Source organism: Oncorhynchus keta, unplaced genomic scaffold (assembly GCF_023373465.1).
Source record: "Oncorhynchus keta strain PuntledgeMale-10-30-2019 unplaced genomic scaffold, Oket_V2 Un_scaffold_21901_pilon_pilon, whole genome shotgun sequence".
Classification (NCBI taxonomy): Eukaryota; Metazoa; Chordata; class Actinopteri; order Salmoniformes; family Salmonidae; genus Oncorhynchus; species Oncorhynchus keta.
Genome location: NW_026290866.1, coordinates 131539 through 144678, shown reverse-complemented (window position 1 = coordinate 144678; position 13140 = coordinate 131539). Strand labels below are relative to the sequence as shown.

General features: G+C 43.5%; 1 protein-coding gene and 1 long non-coding RNA gene across 2 annotated transcripts in view; both read left to right on the top strand.

The window, feature by feature from the left end:
* LOC118382645 (periphilin-1-like) overlaps positions 1 to 13140 on the top strand; it is a 78607-nt gene that overhangs the window by 24904 nt on the left and 40563 nt on the right. Inside the window, exons 5-6 of the mRNA XM_052515153.1 lie at positions 5372 to 5448; positions 10140 to 10277. Of these exons, the coding sequence (XP_052371113.1) occupies positions 5372 to 5448; positions 10140 to 10277 (215 nt within the window). The remainder of the gene's footprint in view (positions 1 to 5371; positions 5449 to 10139; positions 10278 to 13140) is intronic.
* Positions 7286 to 7923, top strand: LOC127928143 (uncharacterized). Its single transcript, XR_008130581.1, has 3 exons — positions 7286 to 7344; positions 7405 to 7469; positions 7815 to 7923. It is a non-coding gene; the product is annotated as an uncharacterized LOC127928143 (long non-coding RNA).

The following is a 13140-nucleotide window of genomic DNA, read 5'->3' as shown; positions in this document are numbered from 1 at the left end:
GATATGTTGTCCAGTACTGTCTAATCAACAGCAGCATCACAGTGTTTCTCAGGATGGGACACCTGTAGATATGTTGTCCAGTACTGTCTAATCAACAGCATCACAGTGTTTCTCAGGATGGGACACCTGTAGATATGTTGTCCAGTACTGTCTAATCAACAGCATCACAGTGTTTCTCAGGATGGGACACCTGTAGATATGTTGTCCAGTACTGTCTAATCAACAGCAGCATCACAGTGTTTCTCAGGATGGGACACCTGTAGATATGTTGTCCAGTACTGTCTAATCAACAGCAGCATCACAGTGTTTCTCAGGATGGGACACCTGTAGATATGTTGTCCAGTACTGTCTAATCAACAGCAGCATCACAGTGTTTCTCAGGATGGGACACCTGTAGATATGTTCTCCAGTACTGTCTAATCAACAGCAGCATCACAGTGTTTCTCAGGATGGGACACCTGTAGATATGTTCTCCAGTACTGTCTAATCAACAGCAGCATCACGGTGTTTCTCAGGATGGGACACCTGTAGATATGTTCTCCAGTACTGTCTAATCAACAGCAGCATCACAGTGTTTCTCAGGATGGGACACCTGTAGATATGTTGTCCAGTACTGTCTAATCAACAGCATCACAGTGTTTCTCAGGATGGGACACCTGTAGATATGTTCTCCAGTACTGTCTAATCAACAGCAGCATCACGGTGTTTCTCAGGATGGGACACCTGTAGATATGTTCTCCAGTACTGTCTAATCAACAGCAGCATCACAGTGTTTCTCAGGATGGGACACCTGTAGATATGTTGTCCAGTACTGTCTAATCAACAGCAGCATCAGTGTTTCTCAGGATGGGACACCTGTAGATATGTTCTCCAGTACTGTCTAATCAACAGCAGCATCACAGTGTTTCTCAGGATGGGACACCTGTAGATATGTTCTCCAGTACTGTCTAATCAACAGCAGCATCACAGTGTTTCTCAGGATGGGACACCTGTAGATATGTTGTCCAGTACTGTCTAATCAACAGCATCACAGTGTTTCTCAGGATGGGACACCTGTAGATATGTTGTCCAGTACTGTCTAATCAACAGCAGCATCACAGTGTTTCTCAGGATGGGACACCTGTAGATATGTTGTCCAGTACTGTCTAATCAACAGCATCACAGTGTTTCTCAGGATGGGACACCTGTAGATATGTTGTCCAGTACTGTCTAATCAACAGCAGCATCACAGTGTTTCTCAGGATGGGACACCTGTAGATATGTTGTCCAGTACTGTCTAATCAACAGCAGCATCACAGTGTTTCTCAGGATGGGACACCTGTAGATATGTTGTCCAGTACTGTCTAATCAACAGCAGCATCACAGTGTTTCTCAGGATGGGACACCTGTAGATATGTTGTCCAGTACTGTCTAATCAACAGCAGCATCACAGTGTTTCTCAGGATGGGACACCTGTAGATATGTTGTCCAGTACTGTCTAATCAACAGCAGCATCACAGTGTTTCTCAGGATGGGACACCTGTAGATATGTTCTTCAGTACTGTCTAATCAACAGCAGCATCACAGTGTTTCTCAGGATGGGACACCTGTAGATATGTTGTCCAGTACTGTCTAATCAACAGCAGCATCACAGTGTTTCTCAGGATGGGACACCTGTAGATATGTTGTCCAGTACTGTCTAATCAACAGCAGCATCACAGTGTTTCTCAGGATGGGACACCTGTAGATATGTTGTCCAGTACTGTCTAATCAACAGCAGCATCACAGTGTTTCTCAGGATGGGACACCTGTAGATATGTTGTCCAGTACTGTCTAATCAACAGCAGCATCACAGTGTTTCTCAGGATGGGACACCTGTAGATATGTTGTCCAGTACTGTCTAATCAACAGCATCACAGTGTTTCTCAGGATGGGACACCTGTAGATATGTTGTCCAGTACTGTCTAATCAACAGCAGCATCACAGTGTTTCTCAGGATGGGACACCTGTAGATATGTTGTCCAGTACTGTCTAATCAACAGCAGCATCACAGTGTTTCTCAGGATGGGACACCTGTAGATATGTTGTCCAGTACTGTCTAATCAACAGCATCACAGTGTTTCTCAGGATGGGACACCTGTAGATATGTTCTCCAGTACTGTCTAATCAACAGCAGCATCACAGTGTTTCTCAGGATGGGACACCTGTATATATGTTCTCCAGTACTGTCTAATCAACAGCAGCATCACAGTGTTTCTCAGGATGGGACACCTGTAGATATGTTGTCCAGTACTGTCTAATCAACAGCAGCATCACAGTGTTTCTCAGGATGGGACACCTGTAGATATGTTGTCCAGTACTGTCTAATCAACAGCAGCATCACAGTGTTTCTCAGGATGGGACACCTGTAGATATGTTGTCCAGTACTGTCTAATCAACAGCAGCATCACAGTGTTTCTCAGGATGGGACACCTGTAGATATGTTCTCCAGTACTGTCTAATCAACAGCATCACAGTGTTTCTCAGGATGGGACACCTGTAGATATGTTGTCCAGTACTGTCTAATCAACAGCAGCATCACAGTGTTTCTCAGGATGGGACACCTGTAGATATGTTGTCCAGTACTGTCTAATCAACAGCAGCATCACAGTGTTTCTCAGGATGGGACACCTGTAGATATGTTGTCCAGTACTGTCTAATCAACAGCAGCATCACAGTGTTTCTCAGGATGGGACACCTGTAGATATGTTGTCCAGTACTGTCTAATCAACAGCAGCATCACAGTGTTTCTCAGGATGGGACACCTGTAGATATGTTCTTCAGTACTGTCTAATCAACAGCAGCATCACAGTGTTTCTCAGGATGGGACACCTGTAGATATGTTGTCCAGTACTGTCTAATCAACAGCAGCATCACAGTGTTTCTCAGGATGGGACACCTGTAGATATGTTGTCCAGTACTGTCTAATCAACAGCAGCATCACAGTGTTTCTCAGGATGGGACACCTGTAGATATGTTGTCCAGTACTGTCTAATCAACAGCAGCATCACAGTGTTTCTCAGGATGGGACACCTGTAGATATGTTGTCCAGTACTGTCTAATCAACAGCAGCATCACAGTGTTTCTCAGGATGGGACACCTGTAGATATGTTGTCCAGTACTGTCTAATCAACAGCATCACAGTGTTTCTCAGGATGGGACACCTGTAGATATGTTGTCCAGTACTGTCTAATCAACAGCATCACAGTGTTTCTCAGGATGGGACACCTGTAGATATGTTGTCCAGTACTGTCTAATCAACAGCAGCATCACAGTGTTTCTCAGGATGGGACACCTGTAGATATGTTGTCCAGTACTGTCTAATCAACAGCAGCATCACAGTGTTTCTCAGGATGGGACACCTGTAGATATGTTGTCCAGTACTGTCTAATCAACAGCAGCATCACAGTGTTTCTCAGGATGGGACACCTGTAGATATGTTCTCCAGTACTGTCTAATCAACAGCATCACAGTGTTTCTCAGGATGGGACACCTGTAGATATGTTCTTCAGTACTGTCTAATCAACAGCAGCATCACAGTGTTTCTCAGGATGGGACACCTGTAGATATGTTCTTCAGTACTGTCTAATCAACAGCAGCATCACAGTGTTTCTCAGGATGGGACACCTGTAGATATGTTCTCCAGTACTGTCTAATCAACAGCAGCATCACAGTGTTTCTCAGGATGGGACACCTGTAGATATGTTGTCCAGTACTGTCTAATCAACAGCAGCATCACAGTGTTTCTCAGGATGGGACACCTGTATATATGTTGTCCAGTACTGTCTAATCAACAGCAGCATCACAGTGTTTCTCAGGATGGGACACCTGTAGATATGTTCTCCAGTACTGTCTAATCAACAGCAGCATCACAGTGTTTCTCAGGATGGGACACCTGTAGATATGTTCTCCAGTACTGTCTAATCAACAGCAGCATCACAGTGTTTCTCAGGATGGGACACCTGTAGATATGTTGTCCAGTACTGTCTAATCAACAGCAGCATCACAGTGTTTCTCAGGATGGGACACCTGTAGATATGTTCTCCAGTACTGTCTAATCAACAGCAGCATCACAGTGTTTCTCAGGATGGGACACCTGTAGATATGTTGTCCAGTACTGTCTAATCAACAGCAGCATCACAGTGTTTCTCAGGATGGGACACCTGTAGATATGTTCTTCAGTACTGTCTAATCAACAGCAGCATCACAGTGTTTCTCAGGATGGGACACCTGTAGATATGTTGTCCAGTACTGTCTAATCAACAGCAGCATCACAGTGTTTCTCAGGATGGGACACCTGTAGATATGTTGTCCAGTACTGTCTAATCAACAGCAGCATCACAGTGTTTCTCAGGATGGGACACCTGTAGATATGTTGTCCAGTACTGTCTAATCAACAGCAGCATCACAGTGTTTCTCAGGATGGGACACCTGTAGATATGTTCTTCAGTACTGTCTAATCAACAGCAGCATCACAGTGTTTCTCAGGATGGGACACCTGTAGATATGTTGTCCAGTACTGTCTAATCAACAGCAGCATCACAGTGTTTCTCAGGATGGGACACCTGTAGATATGTTGTCCAGTACTGTCTAATCAACAGCAGCATCACAGTGTTTCTCAGGATGGGACACCTGTAGATATGTTGTCCAGTACTGTCTAATCAACAGCAGCATCACAGTGTTTCTCAGGATGGGACACCTGTAGATATGTTGTCCAGTACTGTCTAATCAACAGCATCACAGTGTTTCTCAGGATGGGACACCTGTAGATATGTTGTCCAGTACTGTCTAATCAACAGCAGCATCACAGTGTTTCTCAGGATGGGACACCTGTAGATATGTTGTCCAGTACTGTCTAATCAACAGCAGCATCACAGTGTTTCTCAGGATGGGACACCTGTAGATATGTTCTCCAGTACTGTCTAATCAACAGCAGCATCACAGTGTTTCTCAGGATGGGACACCTGTAGATATGTTCTCCAGTACTGTCTAATCAACAGCAGCATCACAGTGTTTCTCAGGATGGGACACCTGTAGATATGTTGTCCAGTACTGTCTAATCAACAGCAGCATCACAGTGTTTCTCAGGATGGGACACCTGTAGATATGTTGTCCAGTACTGTCTAATCAACAGCAGCATCACAGTGTTTCTCAGGATGGGACACCTGTAGATATGTTGTCCAGTACTGTCTAATCAACAGCAGCATCACAGTGTTTCTCAGGATGGGACACCTGTAGATATGTTGTCCAGTACTGTCTAATCAACAGCAGCATCACAGTGTTTCTCAGGATGGGACACCTGTAGATATGTTGTTCTGTACTGAAACAATAAAAGTAATTGTCTGTGTTCTAGCCGGAGGAGCCGTACCCCTACCCTTCTAGACCACCTCCTAGAGAGGACCCCCATACAACACGCCAGATGGAGTTCAGGTAGGCACAACTCTCTCACACACTCCTGGATATTTATTTAGAAACTTTCATCAGGAGAATTGGAGTTTAATGTTCAAGCAGTCTAACCTTGTTAAACCAAACTGATCACCGTTCTGATCACCGTTCCCCCCCCCAAGAAAAATTATACACTGTCATTATCTAAGTGACCAGAAGATGGCATTGTTGCACCACTTGTTTACCATGACAACCCGTCTTTTTGACACAGCCTCCCCAATCAGCCCTGTTGACTGAAGCCATGTCATGTCTTTAATGATTTGCATATCTGTGTGTCTCATTCTGTGTGAAATGTTTACATAGTACCAGAGAATAATCACATACGCATCAGGTCTGGGCCACATCGGGCCCCGTCCACCTCTCTGCTCACATAGCTCTCTCCTGGGACTGGGAGAGAAACACACAAACACCTCAGGGTCGACTGCAGCCACTCTGCTTTCACACCACGCCACACCTGGGTTCAAATGGTACTTGAATTCATTTCAAATATTTTATCTGGGCTTGATTCAGCTTTGCCTGGCTGAATGGCTCCATAAAATAGTCCCAAATCAGAAAACCCCGCCCATCTTGACACTCCAGGCAGACTCGAGCAAAAACTGAAAAGATTTCAAGTGGTATTTGAACCCAGGTCTGCACAGCGATGAGCGTACCATTCCTTGTGGCAGCCCGAGGTCACATACTAGTCTTTAAAACTCTGTCTGTCTGTCTGGTGTAACCTGACATGATAGAGGTGAAGGAAGATACAGGGTTAACAATGGCGTCTACTGAGTCACCCCTCCGGACAGCACCATCACTATGACAGGAGTCATAACAGGACATAGGTCTTGTCACAACTGTGTAAGGCAGTCCGTACACTCGGCCTGTGTAAGGTGATGGCCAGAGTGTGACAGCAGGGTTCTGTCCCGGGGTCAGGAGAGGAACCTGCAGCAACAGAACTCGTCTGTTATTTTAAGGGCCAGGTGTTCACGGTTCTTCTCACCTTCTTCAGTTCCTCAGGTGAAATAATAGAGAAAGTAATTACTGCCATAAATCAAGTTAATGTTGAGAGGTTATGATAGTCACACACCCCGAGGCCCCCTGTAATCCGGTTAGTTAGGTCTGGCCGTTGTTATTTGTCTTGGCCTATTTACCTGTCGTGACGGTGTAAAGGTGAGGATGCATGAAGAGACTGAGAGATTACTTGGTCTGATTCAACCTGAAGTTCACTGATGTTCCAACTGTATTTCTCATACAGTTGTACTCTTGACCTGAACTATAATCACCAGGACTAAAGTCATTAGATTGAGTTCTCCTTTTAGTGATCACTGATAATGTACATTTTTGGTAGTCATTTTGAGATCCGTTCAGGCATTCTACAGGATTTAAAGACTTCAATATATATATATATATATAGAATACAGTAACCAGGTTTGAGTGTGAGAACAACCGCCTTACTTAATCAACAGCAATATATATAGAATACAGTAACCACAGGTTTGGGTGTGAGAACAACCGCCTTACTTACTCAACACAGTAGCAATATATATAGAATACAGTAACCACAGGTTTGGGTGTGAGAGCAACTGCCTTACTCAACACAGCAGCAATATATATAGAATACAGTGACCAGGTTTGGGTGTGAGAGCAACTGCCTTACTCAACACAGCAGCAATATATATAGAATACAGTAACCACAGGTTTGGGTGTGAGAGCAACTGCCTTACTTACTCAACACAGCAGCAATATATATAGAATACAGTAACCAGGTTTGGGTGTGAGAGCAACCGCCTTACTTAATCTGCAGCAATATATATAGAATACAGTAACCAGGTTTGGGTGTGAGAGCAACCGCCTTACTTAATCAACAGCAATATATATAGAATACAGTAACCACAGGTTTGGGTGTGAGAGCAACCGCCTTACTTAATCAACACATATATAATACAGTAACCACAGGTTTAGGTGTGAGAGCAACTGCCTTACTTAATCAACACAGCAGCAATATATATAGAATACAGTAACCACAGGTTTGGGTGTGAGAGCAACTGCCTTACTTCATCAGCAGCAATATATATAGAATACAGTAACCACAGGTTTGGGTGTGAGAACAACTGCCTTACTCAACACAGCAGCAATATATATAGAATACAGTAACCACAGTTTGGGTGTGAGAACAACTGCCTTACTTAATCAACACAGCAGCAATATATATAGAATACAGTAACCACAGGTTTGGGTGTGAGAACAACCGCCTTACTTAATCAACACAGTAGCAATATATATAGAATACAGTAACCACAGGTTTGGGTGTGAGAACAACTGCCTTACTTAATCAACACAGCAGCAATATATATAGAATACAGTAACCACAGGTTTGGGTGTGAGAGCAACTGCCTTACTTACTCAACACAGCAGCAATATATATAGAATACAGTAACCACAGGTTTGGGTGTGAGAGCAACTGCCTTACTTAATCAACACAGCAGCAATATATATAGAATACAGTAACCACAGGTTTGGGTGTGAGAACAACTGCCTTACTTAATCAACACAGCAGCAATATATATAGAATACAGTAACCACAGGTTTGGGTGTGAGAGCAACTGCCTTACTTAATCAACACAGCAGCAATATATATAGAATACAGTAACCACAGGTTTGGGTGTGAGAGCAACTGCCTTACTTAATCAACACAGCAGCAATATATATAGAATACAGTAACCACAGGTTTGGGTGTGAGAACAACTGCCTTACTCAACACAGCAGCAATATATATAGAATACAGTAACCACAGGTTTAGGTGTGAGAGCAACTGCCTTACTTCATCAACACAGCAGCAATATATATAGAATACAGTAACCACAGGTTTGGGTGTGAGAACAACTGCCTTACTTAATCAACACAGCAGCAATATATATAGAATACAGTAACCACAGGTTTGGGTGTGAGAACAACTGCCTTACTTACTCAACACAGCAGCAATATAACAAAATATGTTCTGCTTGAACAACCGTCTCTAATTCAACACCTAGGCTTTTAATTTCACCCCGTGGGTCAGTTAGAGCCCAGTGTTAAACAGCCAGGGGTCACAGTTCCAGTTCAGAAGAGGGAGGGGAAAGTAGCAGGCTAATATTTAGGGGTAATATCGGCAGTAAAGACGTGGCCGTTTCCTTTGAGCACAGATGGGGTCAGACGAGGTCAGGTACCCTTCAAACAACACCCTGTCTGCGTTCCAAACGGTACCCATTCCCCTGTGTAGTGCACCACTTTTAACCAGAGCCCACAGTGCAGTATGTAGGGGATAGGGGGCCATTTGGGATGCATCCCCTGGGTCATTAAAGTTTTGTGAGGTCGGTCACTCCAAGCTGCTGGTTGGTTGGTTGGAGGACGGGGGAGATGAGGTTCAGGCTGGGGTCGCTGAGACCAGGTGCCTTTCATTTGTTTATACCCCCTCCTGCCCCTTGGCCTGCCTGCCTGCCTGCCTGGATCATTCTACTGCCTGTCGTATAGGAGGCACATCATCAGCGAGGGCAACAAACCAGAGAGGATCAACAGTCTCAACAGGAGAGGAGAGAGAGGGCTGGAGGGTAAACTAATGTTCCTGGTTTTACTGCTGCTAACACAGATGTGTGTTTAGGAAGATAAAACTACTAGGGCTTAGCCTTTGCACAGAGAGCAACGGTAGAGTTTTAACAGAGTCATTAAAACCGCTTAGAAATACCATTTAGCCTGAAGATATTTAGATAAATATGTAGTTGGTTAGGTTTCTGTCCCAATTCAATTTGGAAGAAACATTGATTCATGATGTGATGTTCTTGTGGACTTTCAGTCCTAATCTGTAGCAGTACTTTTTCCTCATTTTACAATGTCAGACATGAGAGGAAATGTAAAGATTCTTCATGTTTGGTGCTCAGATTGTGACCAGGGTGGTGTCCTGTTGCTGTGGTGGTATGTCCTCTCTACGGTACCTCATCTGTACACCATCTACCTCGGCCCGGTGCTCCCCTGTCTAGGAGCCTGTCTCACCGGTCTCTGACCTTCACCCCTGCGACCACGGGGTCACCACTCCTGTCCGTGTCTGTCCTGGCAGCACGACAGGCTCCAGTGCTGATCCACCGTGACCAGGGGAGGAGTTATCTAAATAAACCCTTCAACATCTTGACAGGAGTGTCTTGTGTCCAGGGACGGCCCCCTTCTTAACCCAGATGTAGCAGAAGGTGGAGATCAACAGAGGTTTCTCTGAGTGGAGTCGGACTCCTGGATACTTAGTGCTCAGTGACCGCCGTCAAATGACAGTTGGAGCTGTCTTGTTGAGTGGTCTTGTTGAGCAGTCTTGTTGAGCAGTCTTGTTGAGCGGTCTTGTTGAGCAGTCTTGTTGAGTGGTCTTGTTGAGCAGTCCCTCTAAAGTCAGGCCTAATCGCTCTGACACAGTGCAGATGGAAAGCTTTCACGAACAGCAGATTAAGGCTAGTGACCAAGACTCCAAGACATTCCCCTCCTACCTTTTTATATACCAGTATGCAAAGTGATGGTGACCTTTGGTTAAGATATAGTCCACTGCTTCCACTGATGTACTGTTTTTAAACCTCTTAGTTTACCTTAGTCCTTTAATGGCCAAGTACCTCCGGTATTAAAGCTGATGTGTACAGTCTGCTGATGAGATGTGGTCCTTGATGTGTGATTGTCTTTCCACCCAGAAGCAGTGGCCGTGCAGCGCCCCCTCCCCCCAGCGTCAGGGCTCAGGGGATGTACCCTGCACCCCGCTCCCTGTCTGCTGTGGTTCCAGAGGGGGGTGATGACACCCTGATGCAGGCCATCCTAAACCTGGACAGAGGGTATGTATCTGTCTGGTACTACTATCCATTACTAACTAGACAGAGGGTATGTATCTGTCTGGTACTACTATCCATTACTAACTAGACAGAGGGTATGTATCTGTCTGGTACTACTATCCATTACTAACTAGACAGGGTATGTATCTGTCTGGTACTACTATCCATTACTAACTAGACAGAGGGTATGTATCTGTCTGGTACTACTATCCATTACTAACTAGACAGGGTATGTATCTGTCTGGTACTACTACTATCCATTACTAACTAGACAGAGGGTATGTATCTGTCTGGTACTACTACTATCCATTACTAACTAGACAGGGTATGTATCTGTCTGGTACTACTACTATCCATTACTAACTAGACAGGGTATGTATCTGTCTGGTACTACTACTATCCATTACTAACTAGACAGGGTATGTATCTGTCTGGTACTACTACTATCCATTACTAACTAGACAGGGTATGTATCTGTCTGGTACTACTACTATCCATTACTAACTAGACAGAGGGTATGTATCTGTCTGGTACTACTACTATCCATTACTAACTAGACAGGGTATGTATCTGTCTGGTACTACTACTATCCATTACTAACTAGACAGGGTATGTATCTGTCTGGTACTACTACTATCCATTACTAACTAGACAGAGGGTATGTATCTGTCTGGTACTACTACTAACTAGACAGAGGGTATGTATCTGTCTGGTACTACTACTAACTAGACAGGGTATGTATCTGTCTGGTACTACTACTAACTAGACAGGGTATGTATCTGTCTGGTACTACTACTAACTAGACAGGGTATGTATCTGTCTGGTACTACTATCCATTACTAACTAGACAGGGTATGTATCTGTCTGGTACTACTACTATCCATTACTAACTAGACAGAGGGTATGTATCTGTCTGGTACTACTACTATCCATTACTAACTAGACAGGGTATGTATCTGTCTGGTACTACTATCCATTACTAACTAGACAGGGTATGTATCTGTCTGGTACTACTATCCATTACTAACTAGACAGAGGGTATGTATCTGTCTGGTACTACTATCCATTACTAACTAGACAGAGGTATGTATCTGTCTGGTACTACTACTAACTAGACAGAGGGTATGTATCTGTCTTGTACTACTACTAACTAGACAGAGGGTATGTATCTGTCTGGTACTACTACTAACTAGACAGAGGGTATGTATCTGTCTGGTACTACTACTAACTAGACAGAGGGTATGTATCTGTCTGGACTACTACTACTACTATCCATTACTAACTAGACAGGGTATGTATCTGTCTGGTACTACTACTATCCATTACTAACTAGACAGAGGGTATGTATCTGTCTGGTACTACTACTAACTAGACAGGGTATGTATCTGTCTGGTACTACTACTAACTAGACAGGGTATGTATCTGTCTGGTACTACTACTATCCATTACTAACTAGACAGAGGGTATGTATCTGTCTGGTACTACTACTACTATCCATTACTAACTAGACAGAGGGTATGTATCTGTCTGGTACTACTACTACTATCCATTACTAACTAGACAGGGTATGTATCTGTCTGGTACTACTATCCATTACTAACTAGACAGGGTATGTATCTGTCTGGTACTACTATCCATTACTAACTAGACAGAGGGTATGTATCTGTCTGGTACTACTATCCATTACTAACTAGACAGAGGGTATGTATCTGTCTGGTACTACTACTAACTAGACAGGGTATGTATCTGTCTGGTACTACTACTATCCATTACTAACTAGACAGAGGGTATGTATCTGTCTGGTACTACTACTAACTAGACAGGGTATGTATCTGTCTGGTACTACTACTAACTAGACAGGGTATGTATCTGTCTGGTACTACTACTAACTAGACAGAGGGTATGTATCTGTCTGGTACTACTACTACTATCCATTACTAACTAGACAGAGGGTATGTATCTGTCTGGTACTACTACTATCCATTACTAACTAGACAGAGGGTATGTATCTGTCTGGTACTACTACTAACTAGACAGGGTATGTATCTGTCTGGTACTACTACTAACTAGACAGAGGGTATGTATCTGTCTGGTACTACTACTATCCATTACTAACTAGACAGAGGGTATGTATCTGTCTGGTACTACTACTAACTAGACAGGGTATGTATCTGTCTGGTACTACTACTACTATCCATTACTAACTAGACAGAGGGTATGTATCTGTCTGGTACTACTACTAACTAGACAGAGGGTATGTATCTGTCTGGTACTACTACTACTATCCATTACTAACTAGACAGAGGGTATGTATCTGTCTGGTACTACTACTATCCATTACTAACTAGACAGAGGGTATGTATCTGTCTGGTACTACTATCCATTACTAACTAGACAGAGGGTATGTATCTGTCTGGTACTACTACTATCCATTACTAACTAGACAGAGGGTATGTATCTGTCTGGTACTACTACTACTATCCATTACTAACTAGACAGGGTATGTATCTGTCTGGTACTACTACTATCCATTACTAACTAGACAGAGGGTATGTATCTGTCTGGTACTACTACTATCCATTACTAACTAGACAGGGTATGTATCTGTCTGGTACTACTACTATCCATTACTAACTAGACAGGGTATGTATCTGTCTGGTACTACTACTATCCATTACTAACTAGACAGGGTATGTATCTGTCTGGTACTACTACTATCCATTACTAACTAGACAGGGTATGTATCTGTCTGGTACTACTACTATCCATTACTAACTAGACAGAGGGTATGTATCTGTCTGGTACTACTACTATCCATTACTAACTAGACAGGGTATGTATCTGTCTGGTACTACTACTATCCATT